The sequence below is a fragment of the Aythya ferina genome, assembly GCF_964211825.1.
Source record: "Aythya ferina genome assembly, chromosome: 7".
NCBI lineage: Eukaryota > Metazoa > Chordata > Aves > Anseriformes > Anatidae > Aythya > Aythya ferina.
The window spans coordinates 11437886-11460965 of NC_140302.1; the positions used below are offsets into that span (position 1 = coordinate 11437886).

The window sequence follows — 23080 nt, forward strand, 5'->3', positions numbered from 1 at the left end:
GACCAGTTTGCATCAATGAAACCATTAACACTTCAAATGTATTTGCACTCTTATGGTCACTTATGCTTTATAACCTCTCGTTTTTAGCATCTTTCTCTGTTTGGAGAAATTGCCTTCTTCTGTCTCATCTACATCTTTAGAATATGGCTTCCAGTTAACAAGTAGTCAAGAAGGACAATGTATTGTAAAAGAAAAAGAAAACTCATTTCACATTAGCAATTAGCCTATTTACATTATTCATTTGCCTCATTCTACAATTTCCCTGCTGTTCTTTTGTGCTTCCTTTCTCCTTGCTGCATGCTACAGCTCACATTACCTCACTTTAATACTTTGCTCCCTTCCAAGGGGAGCCATGAGTCTAAAACATTTATTCTGTTTGCTAATAACCAGCTTATGTAGACACTTTGGAACTGTAATGGCACTAGAAAAACAATTCCAAAGCCTTCAAAAGAACTGACAGACTAAAACTATCATTATGAGCTAAGTGTAGTGAATGGAGTATATGAAGACTCATCTTATTTCTCAGAAAACAGCAAAACATTTCTTATTTCTTAAGGAAGAAGCTGAGTACCGAATTGGATCCGATTAAGTAATTGAGTTTTGTCATACATTATGAGTGGACTTGAGTTGAGACATCAATAATCAAATACAGGAACCTGCCATAGGACCTAAATGCTTAACTCCAAATACTCTTCTGTCTTTGAAAAACACTACAAGAAGGTACAGTAGATGATTGATAGGGATCTGTTCAGCTACACCAATAGGCACTCTGTTGCTGCTGCTGCTTAAAGGCTCAAAATTAATAGATTTTTGGAAATACTAAGTTTTAAAGCCTTTATTGAGAGCATCTGATTTGCAGAACATTGTCACTATTTAAGCCTGACAGGGTTTCCTCTTGATAACAAATTTCCTCTTTTAGCTATGAAAAACTAAACCTTGATTCATAAAGATTTGCAACATGATACTCTTATACTGAAAATGGCCTTCCCTGGCTCCCCTGACCTCAGGGCTCACTCAGCTTCTGCTTCTCACAGAATTTTTCAGTCTTTCCTTCAACTTGCTCTGATCAGCTTCTTCACAGTTTGCTTCTCCCTTAGCTAGTAACTCCACTGCCAACCTGACTTCTTTTGAGAAAATAGTTCACCACAATATGAACTGCAATTACATTTTAAAGGTATGACCTTTAGGGCAGCTACCTCATGTTTCTAGATCTGCGACATCAGCCTCTGAACTTTCCTTTCAACCTCAAGGCAAGCAGAGGTCAGATAGTCCTACAGTAGATGCTCAGCACACATGCACAAAGCCACCTCACAGGCAACATATAAATTCCTCATTTTGTCATCTTGCATTATATTTACTATACATCTGAGAGATCCCACTCATGTTGTGAATAAATAACAACAGCAATCATAGAAAATTAGCTTCAAATAAAGCTGGGGAAATATTTAGAGATCAGCCCTTCCCCAGGCAAAAAGAAACAGTCTCCTATGTTCCAAATGGAAAATAACCAAATGCAGAATAGAATACATTACAGCAACATGTCTAACATACCTAAGTTTCAAAAATAACAGCTGACATAACAGTGGGAATGGGAAAAGATAACATGCTTAAACAAATTTCAGGCACAAGAGCAAAGTTAAAGGACAAGGGAAAGACAGAGCAAACAAATCACAGAATCAGAGACTATCCCAAGTTGGAAAGGACCCACAAGGATCACTGAGCTCCACACAGGACCACCATAAAAAACAAACCATATACCTGAGAGCATTGTCTAAACACTTCTTGAACTCTGACAGGCTCAGTGCCATGACCCCTGCCCTGGGGAGCCTATCCCACGCCTTCTTGGTGCAGAACCTTTTCTTAACACCCAGCCTGACCTTCCCCTGTCCCAGCCCCATGCCATTCCCTCAGGTCCTGTGACTGGTCATCAGAGTTCAGAGATCAGTACCTTGTAATATTATTAATATAACTGGAAATATTATTACCTGTTTCAGATACCAACATCTCTTTTTTATATCACAGAATGGTTGAAGACTTATGGGAGAAAGACATCTGTAGTTTTTTTTGCCAAAAGGAATAGAAATCAAAGTGTCTAATGGCTACATTAAACTGAAAACTCCAGTTGTTTGCTAATGTGATAAGAGTATGGCAAAACATATGGGGAAGGGTAGTAATTTTGACTTTACTTGGCAGGAGCTGCACAGAGGTTTAAAAAGAAAATTCTAGTTCAAAGCTAAACCTGTTTGAAACAATGAGGCTGTCTCCCTTAATAGCCCTTTTAAAAGTCAGACCTCCCATCCTAAACCCCATATCATTTCCCTATTTTTAAAATGTACCAGCAATAGCAAAGCATGCTCTGAATTTGTATTTTTAAAGTTTCATTATCTTAATAAAACATGAGGATCCACTTGTAAGTTAGAATTCATCTGCCCATGTTTGTCAATTAGTAGGTAAGATAGCAGAACATGATTATTAATTTCCTTATTATTACAATGATCAAAATTTAGACCAATTTTCTTGTTTTCATAGTGAAACACTTGAAGGCATGCTTCTTTTCACCCAAAAACGTAGGCATCTATTAAATAATACAAAAGAAAGAGCTGGGTTTTGTACCAAAGATATAGGCACCAGTTACGTCGTATCTCAGTGATGCCTGAACTGCTTGCTCTGATTCTTTTTTATTCTAGGAGCTGGAGATATAAATGGTACTGTGGTCACTGAGTGACTGCAAGCCACTTAAAGAAAATTTGTTGCTTGCCAATCCACCTGAAGTAAACATCATCTAATTTTATGATTTTTGAAGAGATTAAAAATGGTTTTGAGTTGTAAATCAAATTTATAATTAGATTTAAAAAGAACATCAAATTTTCATTACAAAATTTTTAAAAAAGTATTCTGTATTCCCACCAGAGCTGCAGAAGGCACAGCTAAAACAGCTAACCCAATAAACCAGATACCAAAGCGTTACTTGTGAAGATCTCTGCAAAGAAAACTACTGAGCTTTGTACTCGAGATCTATCTTAATTATCTTTGTCAGCCTTCTTGAGTGGGAGGGGGACAAATGAGATACTTTGCTCACTTTTATAAATGTCAGTGGATAGTCACTGTATCTAAGATATGAACTAAAGGGACTAAAGAAAGATTACGAATTCCTCCATTGTTGTAGTGATTCAGAGATTACCCCAAAAATCACTTAAATTGGTAAAAAGACTTCACAGGCGTTAGCTTAAGACCAGATGCCTTCTTAATTAAAGGCATAAATATATTCATAACTATTCATTTTGGTTTATATGGATGTGAGTTCCCACAAGCAGGGAAAATATTTACCATTGGGTCACACAGAAAGATCATAGAGAAGGTGGTAGAAAATCCTTCTGAATAATGTCCACAGATGAAATTTTAATCAGCTTATCTCTCAGAAGGAAGCAACAGCAAATATCTTTTGTAAGACAGCAAAAAGCAAACAAACAAAACAACAACAACAACAAAACCACCACCTGTCTGCATCATTGTTCATAAGCAACGGAAGAATGTTCCATTTGCAGGGGAGGTGTGACTGAGGTCAGTATTTTTGACTAACTAGGACCATTAAAATTGCAGTCTTCTAAGACATGAGGACTGGTACATCATAAAATGAAATCTGAAATCCATTGAAGACTAAACTTGTTCAGAAACCTTTCTTGCCTGGTTAAGTTCAGAAATTCCACACGTCTTGATCGTATGCTCACAGAATCATGAAAATAGAATCGAGGTCAGTTTAGTTATTTGAACAATAAAATAACAGATTCATTAAAAGCAGTTGTGATTTAACACTGGGATTTAGCTTTAAAGTCCTTTCAGTCCCTCAATTATGTCAGTCTTTCAATCATTCCAGCTTAACAGCCAGAATTATTATTTTTTTCATATTTAAGTATAACAAATATAAAATGCCTATGAAAACAAGAATGTCTTACCTGTGAATTTGACACAAAAGATTCAGCTGCATAGCAAATGCTATACAGACCAAAAACTCCAGAGAATCTAGGAACTCCAGCAGATATGATGCCAGCTTATTGATTTGAGCAGGAATTCTTTTCCCCATTTTATGAAAACTGCCTAAAATATAAACTTCCAATCCATTCATCCATTCTAAGAAAAATTAAGACCTTTCAATGCTTTTTGTTTGCAAAATAAATATTTTTTTTTTTAAAAAAAAGCTACCTTGGTTTACAAAGTACAACGAGGATTAGACATGAGTTTGAGACATTCTTGCAAATCAGATAAAGCAAAAAAGTATCAGTCATCCACCCAAAATATAACTCTTTGTATATATAACTGGTATTTGCCAGTTTACCATTTTTAGAGTCCTTCCCACCCTATAATGGTCTCATTCCTTTTTCTTGGCTTGTTATATTACAGCAAGTATATTTTTATCAAAATATTCCTGTAAAACGTGTTATTTGAGCCATAAATTAATCTACTTAACCAGGAAAAGAAAACAGGAAATCATATGCTAATAATAGGAATGAGGCAAAAATGTTTAACAGGCACCAGGCTTCACAATGTCAATAGACATTCCTTTCTGTGATGAAAGCTGGCAAGCTTTACATCCTGAATGTATGCTCACAGCTCTGTTATTTGAGAAAGTAAGGATCAGCATATTACCATGAAACCATTGAGCAATCCTGTTGGTGTTCCTCTCAAAGCCAGCACGTCGAGGGACCTGCTCTTCTTTGAACCAACGAATAATGACTTCTCGAGAAAAGGGTCTAGATGGGCGCTCCCAGATGTTACTACATATAAAGACAAATAAGTAAACAGCCATATAAAGAATTAATAGTGTAAAAAAGCAAGGCACAATATAAATATAAATGTATTTTACGTGTATTTTTAAATACACATATAAAAACACAGGATGTTCAGTATAATTGATGTTCAGTATAGCTCACTCAACAATTTTAACCTTTTTTGATTTGTTAAAATTATTTTGAGTTTTTAGGGAAATCAGAATATTTTGCAATGGAAATGTAAACCTTTTCTTAAGCAAATAACTGTAAGTGAAAAACAATTCACCAGAAAACATCCAATGAACATTTCAGCCAGCTTTCCTATTCAACCTTATTTTTATTCTAATTTACATATCAACAAGGAGTTTTTTTTGTTTTGTTTTGTTTGTGTTTTGTTGTTGTTGTTGTTTTGTTTTGTTTTGTTTTTTCTGCTTAAAATACACTCCTTTGTGCTGGCAAGAATTTCTAAATCAGAAACATCTGTAATAGGTTCTGTATCTAAAACATTAAGCCTGATAGAGGGAATGTTTGGTTTAAGCTCTTATGTCATCTTTGCATTCTCTTTGCCAGCCTCCCTTACTACTTTCTAAGCACTTTATATTATATTAGGTAGTAAAAGGCAAGTCAGGTAAAATATGAGTAAAATGCATCCTGCTACCTCAAATAAAGACTAAGAGCACATCTATAATATCAAATTGAAATGTGACTACATCCCAATTAAACATAGTCTCATTGCAACAGTAATAAACAGTAATAAAAGGGAGGTTTTACAATGGACTTCTGTAAAGTTTGAAATCCCATATAGGTTTCTGGTGCTCATACTCTTACCACAAATTACCAAATCTTCATCGCTGTTTTTAAGGCAAAGGTATGGCTAGAGCGGGTATGTCTACTTGTACGATAATTTCACTTTCATTCGACAAGACAGACATAGTTTTCACAGGAACCAGTACAGTAGCTGGATACATACTTCTTGCTTCCTACTCCACTTGCCACAGAGCTGCCACATGATGTTGGTATTTCCAGACAATGTAATGAAGAACTAGTACTAAAATCAGGATGTCAGCTCAAAAGGCACTGAACAGCATTAAACTAATTTGTGAGATAATCAAGAACCCTCAAAAACAATCAAAGTTCATCAATTCTTGACAGCAAAATTCCCTTAAGAAAGGATTAAAGCAAAAAGATGTCTGCTCGATGATCTGAAACCAAGGCCTTTCAGCTTGTCTTACTAAAAGCAATGATCAAGTTTGTTGAAATCCGTTGATGAAGCCCGCAGTGAAAGTAACACTTATTGCTAAATTACACAAACATGGAAATAGATCTGACCAGTATTCACTATAGAATTTGAAGATACAAACATATGAATAACGGGAGAAAGTGAAGATTCAGCTATAGATATGCACTTACACAAACAAAAACCCTACATATGCTTCCCATTTCTGCATTTTAATATCTTTCTTCTAAAAAGATACACAAACCCCTTTGAATTCCAGGGCCCTACAATCCATTTCCATTCCTCAACTCATTTCTCTATTATTCTGTTTAATTTGGAAAGACCTATCAAACTGATCATTTTTTCTGCCCTAGACCAAATATCAAAATTACCATCCATCATTTTCTATGCTGCTGCTGTGGTCAAGCACGTCCAGTCAGACAAGAAGAGAGAAATACAGCCACAAAACTAAACTAAACTAAACTAAAATGAAAAATATATCTATATAAATAAATAAATAAATAATGATTTTTAAAAAGTGAGTGAGCAGGCCAAATAGAGAACCATTGTGAAGAGAACACTCAAAAGAACAAGGGAGAGTAGGAAGAAATTGAATGAAATATTTCTGAACTACATAAAAAAATCACAAGAAATTGAGAACTCAAGCAAGAATAAAATAATATTATTTTGAAGTGACTTTTAAAAGAAAATGCAGGACAAGGTAAAAATTACAGGAACTATGCTTCACACTGAAAAACTAGAGATATAGCCCTGAACCTGCATTCTCTAGAGGCTAAATGTCTGCCTCACACCAGTGGTAAATAGCAACATCTCCTCCTTGACTTCCCAGGCTACTGGCAAAGGAAAATTTTAGATACCCACTTTCTCTTAGAATAAAATCATAGAATCATCTAGGTTGGAAGTTATCTTCAAGATCATCAAGTCCAACCATCAACCTGAACTCCAGAGTCCCAACAGCCAATATTTGCAAATGTAGCATATTTACGCTCACATTGAAAATATTTACATATTGGAATTGTTTGATATAGGCTTCATCACACTTGCAATAGGTGTGAGAAGGTGAATTATATGAATTTATTTGTATGCAGTATCACAGCACATGTTTAAAGCATAGGTTATAATAGATAAACAATATTGAACACGAACTGGATAATGATCAGAACGTTCTCCAGATTTTTTTTTTCAAACCCATTTTCAAAAATTCTATTGTAAGTAACCTCACTTCAGAAGCTCTGCACTTCTGGTTAAAAGATAGACTTTAAAAAAAAAAAAATCCCATTTTACTAGTGTTTATATTACTCCATTTCAAAGAAAACTTTTATTTAAGTAGTTTGGAAAAATAACTAGAGCATTCCTTTGGCAAGTTGATTTGATGGTAATATTAGATATCCTGTTCTCTTTCAGACAGTGAAATTTTGATTCCTTCTCAAACTGGGAGTTTTGGCTGCTATTATCGGAAATTCTGTGTTTCAACACAATACAGCAAAGAACTTATTTGTCAGAACAGAACAGATTTCCAAATGAGAAGGGATTCATTCTCTCTGGTGGTAACTGGTAAAGAAAAACTTGATTTAATGTCACTCTTTCCTTTATGAGTTTGGATATTTTTTGGGGGGATTATTTTAGCATTTAATGCTAAAACATCCTGACAGTGTTCACATTGTCGTTATCACCACATGAAGCCAAATTAATGGTATAAGTTATAACCAGGAAAACAGTGACTTTCTAGCACCCATCTGCCAGTTTGTGTCTTTTTCCTCTTCCACAATTCATGGCATTTCACAAATAGCCAGATGAAACATTAATAAACAGAAAAGAAAATAAAGACACTTGATTTTGCCTAAAGAAAACTTAAATCCCCTGAAACTTGGGAGCATGACAGCTCTTTGTAAAATGTTCCAAAGATCCATGAAGTGGCGGGCAGTTTTAGGCCTGAGGTTTAAGACTTGCCTAAGAATTTGTCCATTTGCCTTTCTCCATATCACAACCTTGCATACCGATCTAATACTAACTTCTGAAGGACCCATTGCTGTCTGTGTGGACTCTTAAAAAAAAAATTGTCTGAAAAAGAAATGGCATTTAGTTTACATTAAGTGTGCAGTCTGTTTCCACTTTTTTACAAAATATTCTTGTTGTGGTCTTTGTGAAACAGCAAGACTGTGAGAATATCTAAAAACTGAAGAGCTCGTTGAAATGGTGGGGATTGAAGAGGGAGCAGTTTAACAGAAACTGTATTTCAAAATCACTCTTGTACAAACTAACCTGGATGCTGCAGAGAGAGACAGCAAAGGACTTGCACTGTTGCAGTTCAGGTTTGTCTCCTGTTCATTATTCAGGCTTGTTCCCTGGAACAAATTACTCAGACCAGCCACTATTCCCTTCTGGATGGCTCGCAAGGATTGCCGTCGGTATTCATCCCGTGCCCTGCGTGCTTTGTGGCTCCTTTCCTCATCTGCGGCTTTGGAGCGACGCACTGGGTGGAATGAATGGGAAGGGTTGGAAGGAGAGACTTTAGAAATACTAACAGCCATATACCCTTTTCCTTATTAAACAACCTACTACATTTATTCTTCACACTCCCTGGTTTTAAGAACATTCCAATTATAATGCAGTATCAAAGAGATAACGGAATAACCTTCCTGATGCTTCAAATACAGGCCCACCACTAGAAGAAGGATGCCAGACTTGAGCTACCAATGACCTGATCACTGCAGGCAACAACAGAGCCTCCACGTTACGATTACATCTGACACTTGCGTTGGGTGCAATAAGAGAAATTTTGCTGCAGGACATCTTTTCGACTGGTGGTACATCAAGTTTTACATTTCAACAGAGAATATTACCTATTACTTGATTTTTAAGTCTGTGCTTAACAGAATTCATTGCAGCTATGCACATAACTTGAATTGCAGGAGGTTCTTCGAAAACACACAATTACCTAACATTTAGGTTGCACTTTTTGTTGTTAATGCTGCTTTCTTTCTGAAGGCAGATGCTATCTGCATTAAATTATTTAAAATCATAGAAGTCTCCGTCTTGAAAACTCCAGTCTAAAAATGGCTGCAGTAACAACAGAGAAATAAATAGCCACTGTAAAGGGCATGCTGATGCTAAGGATGGGATTGTCTCCCACTTCAGTCTCTGAGATTGGATATAAAAAAACAGAATCTGTTCTGGCAGATTTAATACACACCTGTCAATGGCACCAACCAGGGATACATAAGTAAATCAAACTAATTTCCATAAAGTGAAATGATGGAACTGCAACTCTGGCCATTGCAGGTCAGACATCTATCGCTAAAGCTTCTTTATTTTAAAAATAGTGTACTAACAATCCTGTTGTCAAAATGGTGTGACTTAAATGTACCAAGAATCGTACTGCAAATATTTGTCATCTATCAGCTCGTTCCTGGTGCCTCAAGCTCCATTTTGATGATTTTTTGAGACACAAATAACTTCAGGCAGGCAAATTATTCCCGTGCAGAACAAATCTTTAACATGCAGTGAAGCAAATATTAAAGTAGCAAGCTATTGCCTCCAGTAGCAATTATCAATCCTGCCATGACTATCCTGGCTTAGATCATACCCAATTCATAAAGTGCACATGCTATTTCTTACTTTACTGTGATTGTACCTGTGACCAGGAATACATGATATAATACCAGACAGATGCATTTCATTAGGTTGTCTGCACGCCTCTGGTTTACATTCCTGAATTAAAGCAAGCACAAGTACAAATGGATCTGTCTGAATTATGAAAAGGTTTAATGGAATCAAGAAATAAAAGTGCTTAACAGAAAATAAAACAAAATAAAACCCTCTGTGTATATGAAGGATTGAGAGGAGACCTTAAAGTTTAGCTATATAATCTTATTATAAGTAGAAAGGTATACAGGGCTAAAAACTAATCAAGAGAGCATAATAAATGAGTCATAGACGTTTTCTATGTACACAACTGGCAGAATTTCAGTTTCACTTAACTACACACCCTGTACTTTTAGCCAAATGTAGTAACAAACAGCCATACTGTACAGAAATCTGAGTAATAGGTTTCACTATTTATCTTCCAGGTCATTATTTTTAAGGGTACATAATCTTATCTAAATATGCTACTTCAATAGGTCAAGCGTACTAGGTACAACATTTCTGTGATTTATCCTTTGTAGAGCCACTGAGTAATGACTGCTTTAAACATGGACTTTGTGTCTGCAATAATGTGAGAGACAGCAAGGAAGATGAGTACAATGCTGCATGGTGAGACATTTAGAAACCAGTCATTGTTTGTTACAATTGCAGTATACAGATCGAGGGCAGACTGCCTGGAGCTTTTGGGGATTCTTTTCTACTGATGTACAGGCTGATTAGTAAGGAAAAAGGCATGGTGTCTTCATGCCCCAGTTTCCTCAGCAATAGATACTTTTTTCAGTAGACATTTCTTCTGTCTTTTCACTGCCTAACGAATCTAAACCATCAGAAGCCTGTGACCTGGAGTAAATTTTCCCAACCAGTAACAAATTTTAATATTTCTTATCTCAAAATAATGGGAAGAGCTAACAGTTTGCAACTGTTAAATACTAACATTCAGAAAAAATTTTGAAAGGATATCTGACATGCGATGTTCCCTATCCCTACACATATAGATGTATGCATATTTCTATGTATGTATGTAAATGTATATGCATATGTACCTATACATATATATATATATACAGGGATAGAGAAAGCTGCACATCAGATATCTATGTATAAACGTATTCTTATACACACACATATATATGTATACATGCATACATAATGTAAGCATCTCTTTCACATGAGGAAGAATTTTTACTAACGTTTTCCAGCTGAAGTGTCTGAACATCGTGGTCCATAGGGATGCATAGGGTCTCTTAATCCATTTTTAAAATTATTGACTGGCTGTCAGAAGACACTTTTACAGTAAATTTATTTTTGGCATGACCCCTGTGCAAAGCATCAAAGTCAATAATCATTTTTATCCATGAGGAGACTGGATATTTGAATATCTCCTGTTCTCAAAAATCTCTGAATCACTGCTATAGGTCCATCTATCTAGCATCAAGAATTACTACAAATACACACACACACACACACACAATTTATATTATATTCCTCTTCTTTTTATATTACAGAATAATGCCAAGACAGTCAAGTCTGGGAAATTAGGAATTTGGTTTGTCAAGCTTGCACAAGAAATCCATAGTTCAGCCAGGTCCCCTGAGTCCATCTCCACTACCAGTTTTCTTTTTGGAAGTTGGTCATACCAAGAAGAGGTACATCCTCCTTCAGCTCAGGTACAATTCAGCCCATTTCTTGTGTGATGGCACTATCTTGTGTAGAAATGCTGACCTGTTTATATCTGCTAGATACCGATATGATCATAGTTGCAGTAGGCTAAAAAATGTGTTAATGAACCCTCCCAGAAAACTGATAAAAAGACAGAGACCTCTGGCATGATTACATTGTTATCATTACTAGAAATAACTAGCTTAGAGCTGGTTTGGATGCTTCTACATGATCTGCAGTGTGAACATACTCTAACAACACGGAAGAAACCGCAAGGCTTGTGCATGCAATAGCTCTCATGATCTTACAGGTCTTAATTTGAGTTTGCTTGAGCACTTTATGAAAACCTATAATTTCTCTGTGCTAATCTAAATGATCTTTCGAGTGAAAATGCAACACCTTTTATATTTTCAGTTAGGATTTGGAAATCCCTATTTAAAATCCTGGCAAGGTTCTAATACCAAATCATTTGATAGAGATGAAGATTAATTTCTCCTGTGCTGGGGCTGAACTTGAATCACATCGTTAGTGAAAGACTAGGCACTCTCCATTTTCTCTAATATTTTGTGATTTTGAAGGGGTGTGAATTACAGTCAGAGCTATGCAAAAGGAAAAAAAATGGCCATGAATGTGTATCCTTTTTTAAAACATTTGGTTTAATTTTACCTTCATTAATAATTCTTGAAAGCTTTTTTATGAGTAATTAGAAATGACTACTTAAAAATAAAATTCAACTTTCAGATTTTCTGAGTGCACATACAAATCACATGGTATTTTTCTGCTTCTTAATTGAAAAAAAAATCCCACAAATATTCTCTAATGTGGTTCCAGTTCAGCAATCTTTATCTAAAAGCATGTGAATAATTCCATCCCTATTCAACAATGCACTCTGAGACCTACTGAAGTTCAAAGAGCAAATACTTAAGGTTGAGTACTTGCTTACTTAACTGTACAGCTGAACAGTGAACTATTCACTTTAAAATTCAGTATTGTATCAAATGCTCCTGCCAGTAAACTCACTAGAATTTCTGTGGAAGGCAAGTACCAAAAGAACATAAATTCCTTTAAAACTCAGACCAAAAAAAGTTCATAAGAATAGTTTGTAGAAAAACGTAATGATGGCCGTAAAAGGTCAGACTGGTATCCTGTTTCCAAGACCAAAAATGGGTGCTTCAGAAAAGGTATAAGAATAGAGCAAGTCACTCAATCATGTTTGCATTTTTACTGGCATAATGTCTGTCTGGAAGTGAGTGCAGCTGGTCAGACAGTATCCGAGCAATTCATTGCTTGTTACAGTTTGCAGGAGGTTGGGAGTATACTAACAGTATGCCTTTTGAACTATTCAATCAGATGAATACTTATGCTACAAGTTTTCCTATAATGTTTTATAAATCCCTTTTCTACTGTCACGCAGTCACACAATAGAGAGTCACACTCAGAGACTCTGGCTTCAGGTATTATTTATTGAATACTCTAGAAACACACAAAATGGAACAGCCTGAGAAAGGTTCAAAACTAAATCAGAATATATACATGACTCCATCCAAGTTTAGCCTTAGTTCTCACTTCTCAGTTTCACAGAATAGGAGCTTTGAACAGAGGATTTTTTGAATCAGCCTTTTCTACTATTCATCTCCTCATTTGTCAACCTATATACTTCCTCCATATATTAACTTGCAACTGCCCTCTAAAACACCCCAACATATATCTACTTCATGAAATTGGTGTGTAATTGTTCCTACACCACCATTATTTCCTTGTAGCACTTTCTCAAGTTATTCCACACTTGTCATTTAGTATATTAAAAAGCACTGAAATTATGTATTTCAATTAACACAGTAGTTCTATGGGCTTTTATTGTTATTTGGCACAATCAGGCAAACTGCAGAAGCAAACTGAACAGAACAACAGAAACTAATATTAGCAACACTTTGCTTATTGCCTTGGCAATAAACAGCTGAAGGATAATGTGATGAGGAGAGATGAATCCTCATCACATTCTAAATTGCATCTACTAAATAAATTAGTAGTGTCATCAATATCATTGCAACATTTGCTCTCCACAATAGCTGCTCTAGCATGGCTGCTCCTCTTCAGTACTGACCCCAGCACTGTTGAATATGAAGGGCTGACTTCAAGGAGATAAGACTCAAAGGAGCCTGGCCTTGTTCCTAATGGGCAATATGGTCTATCGCAGGTGTTTAGGAGACAAAAGATGTTAATATTACATCCGCTTAGACCTCTCTTATGTATTCCTGCATTTATTTATTGCTTAGAAAAGATGAGAAATGGACAGCTTTGCCTATCTCGACTAAATTGCCTCTCAGTGTCTCAAAGGAATTTATGAAGACAAAATGAAAGGATTGACACAGAAAGGGGAAAAATATCCCTGGAACTGAATTTAAAAGTGAAAAGTGTGGTGAACCTGAGATACTAGCTCATTCCTGAGCAGTTTAAGATGTTTATATTTGTTGTTACCTGTCTGCTGGAGGTTCTGTTTTTTAAGCAAAGTTAGAGAAACAAAAGATGCGAACATTCCTCAGGAAGCTCAGTGCAGACTGATGGCAGACTCTAAACCAGTGCAGGAACTGGTTTCAGCTAAGGCACTAAATACTGCATCTTCATATCTTAAACTGTCACAGCCATCTGCTAATGGAAGGCAGTTCTAAGCCCTCAAACCAACTGGGATAAACTGAGACACTGAGATAAGCATAAGAGGATAAACAAGGACATGATACACTCTAGTCATTAGTCTGCAGTTAGTTTAATGCTAAATCAATTCTTGATAACAGCATAAACTCTGACAGCGCAGAATTTATAGTAGGCTGCAAGACTCAACCAGCTAGATGGTGCTGACCTTTTGTTTCGCCACAGCAGCACTATTATTGTTGACCACGCTAGGTATCAAAAGTGCATGAGCTGCAATCAGTCATCCTTTTGACCACAACCACACATCAATATAAGTAGTGAAGTATAGAGACTGAGGGTGACAAAGGATGGGCCAATAATTTAGAAGTCCTTCAAAGCATAGAGAATGCTCCAAACAAAGCTTACACATGAAAAAATACTGGTTGTAGATATCGGTCAGCATACGATGCAGTTGAAAGTGTTCTAACTGACACAGACTGCCATTACAGAAATCATGCTCAAAGCATTTCATAGCTTGTTCCTTTTCTCTCTGCCTCTTCCTAAAATTTCTCTGTTGTATTTCTGGTGTCTGTCCCTCCACAACCTGCATTCCTTGACTAAACCGAAACAACAGTTTCAAAACCTGAGTTACCTCTTTAAAAGTAAAATAATTACAATAGTAAGAAAATTATATCTATTTTTAGTGAAGTTTATAGTATTTTATTTTGTTGCCAATGTCAGTATAAAAATCGGCTGGATTTTTTCTTTATAACATAGTTGTAAATGTATTTTCTTTCCTTATCTACCATCAAAGAAGTCCTAAAGTACACAATACCATCCTGTATGCTAGGTTGCCAGCTGATGCTAATTTGACAAGACCTCAAAGACTATTTTTGACCTAACTTACGCTGCTGTTAAATGCTCAAAATATAAAAAGCATCACTTTTCCTTTCAGAATAAGCACATACACCTGGATTTAGATAATTCTTCAGAGAACAATTACATTTTCCTTATTGACAGTGGTACCATACAGAGGTTTTATTGATCAAAAATGGGCATACCATGCTACCACCTTGGGAAATGGCACCAGTACATCTTATATAAATTTAATTAATTTTGTACAGAATGATTAGTTGCTACATCAATTCCAGGTAATAGGATTTCAGAAACTATTCTTTGGGAACTCCTGAAGTGAGCAGTAAAACCATTAAATAAACTCATCACATATTTTGAAACATTTCTTTTACTTCTGTCAGGAAATAAGTTACACTACAGCAATATTTTTCCTACTTCATGAGGTATTTCATGCAACACACATACTGTCAGCTTTCTAAAGCTCTGTTTTCAGTATTAGTTAATTAAACTTTAATATCCCCTAAATAAAGCTAAAACTTTCCAAACATCACATTTTCTTTTTCTGCAAAGTAATCAAATCACTTTAGCTGTGGGAAACAAAAATATTCTCCCCCTAACAAAAATACTCAATTATACAATAGACTTTAGATAATTATTAAGTATGCCTTATTACCAGGATGTGGACTTTTCCTTATTTGCAGTCTGTATACAAACAGAGTCATATAGTTGTTCTGTTCCTTACAGGCTTTTAAAAAAACACTAATATATTTTTAAATAGATCATGATGATGATATCAATAAAGAATTTCAGGGTGACTAAAAAGAAACAGGATCTCCATACACTGAGAACATCATCATAAGGATTTGTTCCAGGGCAACAATCTAAGTGTTATTTACTGTAATCCTTCAAAATGAAGTGAGTTTGAGTGCTGAAATCATAGCTTGACCCCATCTCCATATGGAAGGAATTAAAATACAGATGAAGACAGATTTTACCTCTTCAGAGATAGTTGAGGACAAGCTGTTCAAATAAGTGTGTCCAGAATTATTATTACTAAGCCAAAATTACATTAGACAAAAAATAATGATCTCAGTCACTGTTATGGGTACGTTACATTTTTTTCCAAGGCATTGACATAGATTCTTATTCAGAAAGAAATGTGAAATTGGTAAACTCATAGCAACTGTCATTTGTAAGTGCGTGTTGGTGATCTCCTGCAAAATAATACAGCATTTTGCATTGCTCTAGGTATAAGAGATCTGTCACAACACTTCTTTCCACTCTAAAAGCAAACAGAAGCAGACTTTTAGAAATACACAAATCCTGTGAAGGTTATTTTACTCACACTGTTCTTCCCACTCCTGGTCATCGTCACTGTGTTGACTGTGCTGCTGAGCTTGCTTGAGGCTCAGATACAGCTCTTTTGCTCGGATTTCCTCCTGCTGCCTTATTTGTTCTTCACCCTTTTGTCTTTCCTCTTCTTCTCTTTTCTAAGCAAAATGAAGTAAAACAGAGGTGGCTAAAGAGGAAGAATGTGCCAAAAGTTAGGACACTGATTCAGTTGTTTCCTACCAAATTAGCTATGTTACCTTGACAAATCCTTATTTCTTTTGACTTAGGGTTTCTCACCTGTCACAAATAGGCATAATAGAAACTTTTTATCTCTTACGGAATTTCTGAGAAAAACATGTGTCACAACATCCTTATGTTGTGAGATGCACAAATATCACAGCAATAAGGAACATCTAAGTACCTAAGACCTGAAATGTATAAGGAAAACATGTTTCATTACGTGGCATCAGAGCCTGTGTTCTCCTACAATTCGTAAGTAGTGCTTGTTCTCAGTCCACATGTACTCCCACTGTAGGCATCACTCTCACTGTAGAGCTATGTACATCTTCTACAGGATCTGTACAATTCAGAAGCTGATTTACTTATGTTCTCCGTTTAGCAATTGTCACCGCGTGTCATCGATACTAACACAGAGAGTAACGTTCTCCAAATATCAAGACCATTACATTCTGGAAGAAAATCCAGATCCTTCAGAACACACCAATCAACTAAAAGTAACATACACGTAATTTCCCTTGCAAAAAGATCTTAAAGGAGATGGAAATGTGACAGAGTACCTCTACAGCTGCCCTTCCAGATACATCAATAACTCAACTGCTTAGTTAGTGCAGGAATAGGAATCCACATCTGTGTTTTTTTCTTTGTTTGTTTTTATCAATTTTCCCAATTTCATTGTTCAACTGATCTCTAAAGACAACAAAATTGAACTTCATGCTGTGCACAAAATTATTTCAATAAGAATGGGGCTCTTTAAATTTATAATGGAAACACTACCTTTTGGGTAACAAACTTATGAATAAGAAGTTAAAAAAATATATGTCTTCCTTAAACAACATTTGTTTGTTAAAGGACAGAAGTGGAACTTCATAAGATCTTTGCATTTTCCTAATTTTGTTTCTTTTGGGTGGGATTTTAATGCTTTATTGCAATAGGACCCAATAGGACCAGCAATAGTTCAACACAAAGAATGGGAAAAAAAAAAAAAAAAAAAAAGGATTACTTTAAATTGGAAAACAACTTTCTCAAATCCACCAACTTTCATTGATGTATTTCAGCTAACAGTTCTTAAGTACAGACTCTGAACCAGTAATTTCTTTTTTATTAAGGCATCGTGTGATGTAAACTCTGAAAATTGTGTTCAGATGAGATTGTTCCTTCTTTCAAAGGGGAATCGGACAGATTTAGCTTCCTTCACTTGTGCCCAGCAAACTTTTTGGAAGGGCATACTTTCTAATTTTGTAAATAAATGTGGTATGTTGGATATCTTCATAGTTTTCATCACAGCATGACCCTAACAATCCATTGCCTATTTTAACAAGTACTACAACTATGAGTGGAGAGGCTTTTAATATGGAACTTAAAACTGACTTCTAGTATGCTCTAAACTCACACTCTGTGCGTTCAGAAGATGCACAACTGAGCTTTCATGATGTTGCCAATAATGCTGCGAAAAGTGTCCTTGACACCTATTTTCCACATGTGGGTTCTTTCTGTTCAATGTTTGAAGATGCTACTTACCTGAAAGTTCAAACTTTGTGAATTGTAACAAAAAATTCAGCTTCATTTTAGGCTGACAGGGCCTGAACTACTCCAAAAGCTATATTAATTCAGTAAAGGTATATATGGATTAACACTTTAATCCAGTAAATACATTTTGTTTTATAATATATTGGAAAAGTACTCCTTTGAAGTTGGTCTGTCCTATCTTAACTCCTGCAGTAGACAATTAGGAAAAGTGATCTCAATATAGTAATATTCATGTCCAAACAATGTTGATGTTTAACACCTATAAGAGTGACAAGCGTACATGTTTTTCCAGTGGTGAAACTGATGTCTGGAATACCTCCCTGGGAAACAAGAAACTTTATACCCACCATTGCGAAATAAAAGGTTTTGTGCTTTTTTTAACCCCTAATTCTCTCCAGCTCTGCAAAAGTTATATGTTGCTGTCAACCGGGAACCTGGAGTTAATCGAAGACAATTCTATTTTTTTCAGAAGACCGCTTTTCAAAGCAAACAATATTGTTTATATCTGTGACCCCTGGAAGCTCAATGATAGCCTGATACAACGGATGGAATCAAGACTGTTTGGCTGTTCTGGTCAGGAATCACAATGGCATGTTTAAGGAAGAATGACACATTATATTTGCATGAATATGGAAGTAACAACATAAATCTAACTGTGAATAAACAAGGACAGGTGCCTTGAGTTTCACAGGGGTGGTTTAATTCTGAATAGTCAGCCAGCTGACACAGCTCTAAATGCGTTTGTCCATTGACAATTCAAAAAGACTGAAAAGTAGCAAGCAATTAAGCAGTGACAATCAAACATCATCTTCAGAGTGGGAAAATGGAACAAATACAAATCTACACCCTTCTACGCCCTAGAATTCAATGATTTTTCAATTTTCTTAAGTAACATAAATCAACATTTCTCCATTAGGCTCCGCTGAACGCCACCAGTATATGCCAGAGGATGTCTCTTTGATTCTACTAAAGCAAATCAAAAGACCTGAAATATTGAGTATTAGTAATGATGTACCTGTGTAGTCAATAATAGCTTTATAACACATATGATATGTTATAGGCTGCTGTTATTATTTCTGCTAAAGAAAAGCCTGAAATTGTTCTTCAGTTCATTTTTCATATTTTAATGCTAGAATCTTTGATTGTTTCTAACATTATCCTCCCATTGTTATCTCCTGAGTCCTAAAAAGATTAGTTGAGTGGACAATTCATTATTTTTAAATTGCCAATGCTTCTAGGAAGCACTGATTTCAAAGCCCAGAAGCTTCTTCAGAATAAAAATAAATAAACTCTCTTTGTATATACCTCATAGAATTAAGGTTTTCATATTTCAGTTGCTAGTAAATGTTTTCAATCTCTTCTTGGAAAAAGCAATCAATTCTTTATTCTTATGAGGAAAATATTTATTCACCAAGCTTCAGTGCTTAAAAAAAAATAAATAAATAAAAATAAAAAGATCCAGTACATATAGGCCGTCCTTTCAGGAAGGCAGACCAACAAAGAGGTAATTCTGGGTTATCAGAATGTTTTCTATTCAACATCTCACACCAGATGTACCAGAAAGTACCAGAAAGTAAACTAAATATGAAAAATAAATAAATAAATAAATAAATAAGAACAAAACCAAAATAAACAAACCATCCTACAGCATTTTCCCTGAATCACACAAGATTTGTCACAAGTTGTTGTGTTTTTTTTTAATGCAGCTGCTGTTGAATAATTTGTAATATAAAGATGAGAATACCTAAAAAAACAGAATTCATTCGGTTTGAGTTCTTGACAAAAAGCAATAGCGCCTAAGAAAGCTGTACTTCTTTCTTTTTTTTTAGTGAGAATAAGGATCTTCAAGTCAAAGAAACTGCAAAAATAATAATAATAATAATAATAATAATAATAAAATCAACACTGCCACTTGACTCTGAATTCATGAGTTTTTGTATCATTTTCCTTTTTATAGGGATCTAAATTGTAAATAATATTTATTCGCATTAGCTCATGAATGCGTGTGTAAGTATGTTTTGCAACCCCTAATGGTGAGGAGAAATGATGCTTCTTAGCATGACATAGGAAAGAAAACTAATCCTTTGGATAAGTAGGAATAACAAGTGTACATTATTATTTAAAATGATCAATAATTGAACTTTCCACATATACTCCACTGGAAAAACAACAGCACCCAGTTTATCTGCTTTTCCCTGTGAACCCTATCCTGCCCATCAGAGCTGAAAGAAAAGAGCTAGAATAATCTACAAACATCACCTCCTGCCTGACAGTTGAGAGTGACTATTATACTGTGGGCCCTGACCCTCCCAGCTCTTCCAGAATAATTAGGAAGGTGACAATTCAGTACATGGTTGCAAATTGCCAAGAAATACCAGCCTGCTGCAACAAATTATACTGGCAATTCAATAGGCTAAAGTAATCCTCCCCAGCTTTAACTCCATTGGAGGATTTGAACATGCTAAATGATCTTATCTAGCCTCTGGCATTTGAGCATTTACCACAAACTTGTTACTTATTACTGTAAATGTGTGTCTCTCGGTGTTTGATAGCTCTACTACAGCCAACTCTAAATAATATTTAATCTTAGCCATGGTTAGCTTCTAATGTTTCAGTCCAATGCAGATGAGAGATTAGGTCAGTATTCAGTTTCTGCTGCAGGAAGATTTTTAAATGCCTTGGGGAAAAGACAGAACGCATCACTTCATTGTTTTCCGATGGAAAACTGAGCTTCTGGTTGCTCAGGCTCTCAGGGCATCTCTGGCGAGCACTTCAGGATGCAGGGCAGCTGAACGACTGCCACCCAGCTCAGGGCAGAGCCTACCCAATGTGTTTTTTACAGCAGCCCTCTCCAAAACAAAGGATGCCTGGGATTCCCTCTATGCTTCAGACCATCAAGAAGCATCCCTGGCTCTTCTGAGAGCTGAAGCCACTCTGCTGCATCTGAGCTGCTGTGAATGTCCTGCAACCCTTCAGCAGTAGGCCTTGAGCCAGGGTGGGCATTCAAGCCACCTGCCACGGAGCAGAGAGCACAGCTTGCCTTCAAACCTGAGTCCTTAGGACTCCCAGCTCTGAATAAGGGAATCTGAAAAACCCAGGGCCCTGGCTCCAGGACAGCCTGCTGTCAGCAAGACTGACACAGCAGGACCGAATTCAGAGATCAGCATTCTCCACAAACCCACCTGGCAGTTTCCATCAGAGCTGTGAGCGAATACCAGCAGAAATATGTCCAACTGCCTGACAGCCTTTTTCTGAGAAAATTCTCTCACTTGCCTCAGAAAGAAAAGTGTTTGCAAAAACTTATTTTCTCTACTACCACTGTCTCAAAACAAACACAGAGTTTGCATCACTTCACCGGTCCATGCATGAATTTGCATGGAGATAAATGTCAGCAATGCAGCCATGCTTTATGTAAAGTCATGTTTCAGACACCAATATGCCCCAGGACACGCTATTCACATATAGCTCATATGAGCTGGTGCCAACATTGTACTCTGGTTCGCAAAGGCCCTCATTTACCTGAGATACAAAACAAAGGTAAGAACTGTTGCTGATCAGGAGACATCTGAGATTTATTAAATGTGCTGGAGCAGACTCTCCTTGGGTAACTTGCCATAGATCCAGTGACAATCCCCTAGGAGTTTATCCCTGCATCTTAGGGAGTGTTCACAGCTTGAATTCTTGATACGTAAACTATCCTCATTAGTGGCTCAGATGTTCCCATTTGCCCATGGGAAATGTCATAGCTTTGCTGGTTTTTACTAGAGATCCAGAAAAAGAACAGTGGCTTCAGCAGCACAATCATTATTGATGTCACTGGGGAAAAGATTTTTCTTTAAAGTTAATATCACAGTTCCTCACATGTAGGATAGGAAAACCTTAAGATCTGATTCCCAGCAGAAACTAAACAGCATTATTAAAGAGGCAACTACAAAGAAAGAAAATAATTTCTGAACCATCGTCTCACAAAAGAGGACGAAACGAAGCATTACAGAATTATTGCAATTGGGACTGAATGGACCCACTGGATTTTTGGAATGAGTTGGGTGCAAAATGCCAGCAAGAAGCTGTTGTCATATTCTTGGATTCTAAATATGCTGTCCTTGGGAGAGAGTTCAGTGTTTTCTTGGCACAGCAAAGCACAGAGACAAAATTACAGCTTATTTTCACTTAAAGATAACAACAGGCCCACTCAGGTGCTTGATATTTACTTGGAAACTAGTGGTTTGGTTTTGTTTTCAGATCAGGACAGAATGCTCATTGCTATGTCGTAAGTCCACAGTACTGTAAATTTTGATGGTGACATTCTACTGTATTCCTAATCCCTACACCTGGCAGCAGCTATCTGAAGAATCAGATCCACAGTACTTTTGGGCACAGGAAAGAACTCAGGCATGTGTTGAAATCTCATTCAAGTCAATGGGACAAAGTGTGTTCTTTCTATTAAGTACAACCTATCCTTATTAGAGATGCTTTCCTGACCTGGAGCCCTAATTACTCTTTTTCTTCTCTGAAGGTTGTTTCTAAGCCTGTCTTCTTTCATGAGAATGAAGACAGCAAGGACATAGAAACTCTTGGATTCACACCTTTAAAAAGCTCACTTCACTCACCACAATCCCAACAGGAATTAAAGGTCACAAAATTCTTCAATCCAAAAAAAAAAAAGGAAAAAAATGTGGCAGGAAATTATCACACACTATTACTCTCTTGTTGCCTATCAAAAGAATAAGGATTATTTCTCTATAAGCACCACCGTCATTACAACTCCCACTAAATATTTTATTTTTTTTGCACGAAGAAACACAATGCCATTAAAATTGATATGCCACTTTTGATTAACACACATGGAATTTTTAAGAAGCAATCTAGCTTTATTGTCAACTGTGCTTATATAATCATATTTGACAGGTATCTGATGTTGTCATAAAGATAGTTCTTCACTATTAATACTTTCTTGCTTTATGAAGACCACAAAGAACTGAGAGAATCTCTCTTATTTCTAAAGGTAGCTGAAGGATACCATTCTCCCCTGGCTGGCTGAGGCTCATACCTTTAATTTGCTCTGCACATTGTTCAGGACTTTTAATGACAGCAGCTGATAGAAGTAGGAAATGGTGCTTATGATCTCATAGCCTTTGTGAATTTGCAAAAAGATTAATGACAGTAATTGGCTCTCCTATTTGTCCTTTGC

General features: G+C 36.2%; 1 protein-coding gene across 3 annotated transcripts in view; it reads right to left on the reverse strand.

The window, feature by feature from the left end:
- The window catches only part of SH2D4B (SH2 domain containing 4B), a gene marked incomplete at its 5' end in the record, with an annotated part of 63384 nt that overhangs the window by 23291 nt on the left and 17013 nt on the right, over nt 1–23080 (reverse strand). For all 3 annotated transcript variants that reach the window (XM_084525362.1, XM_084525363.1, XM_084525364.1), the window contains 3 exons: nt 4645–4772; nt 8266–8476; nt 16136–16280. In XM_084525362.1, the coding sequence (XP_084381488.1) occupies nt 4645–4772; nt 8266–8476; nt 16136–16280 (484 nt within the window). The remainder of the gene's footprint in view (nt 1–4644; nt 4773–8265; nt 8477–16135; nt 16281–23080) is intronic.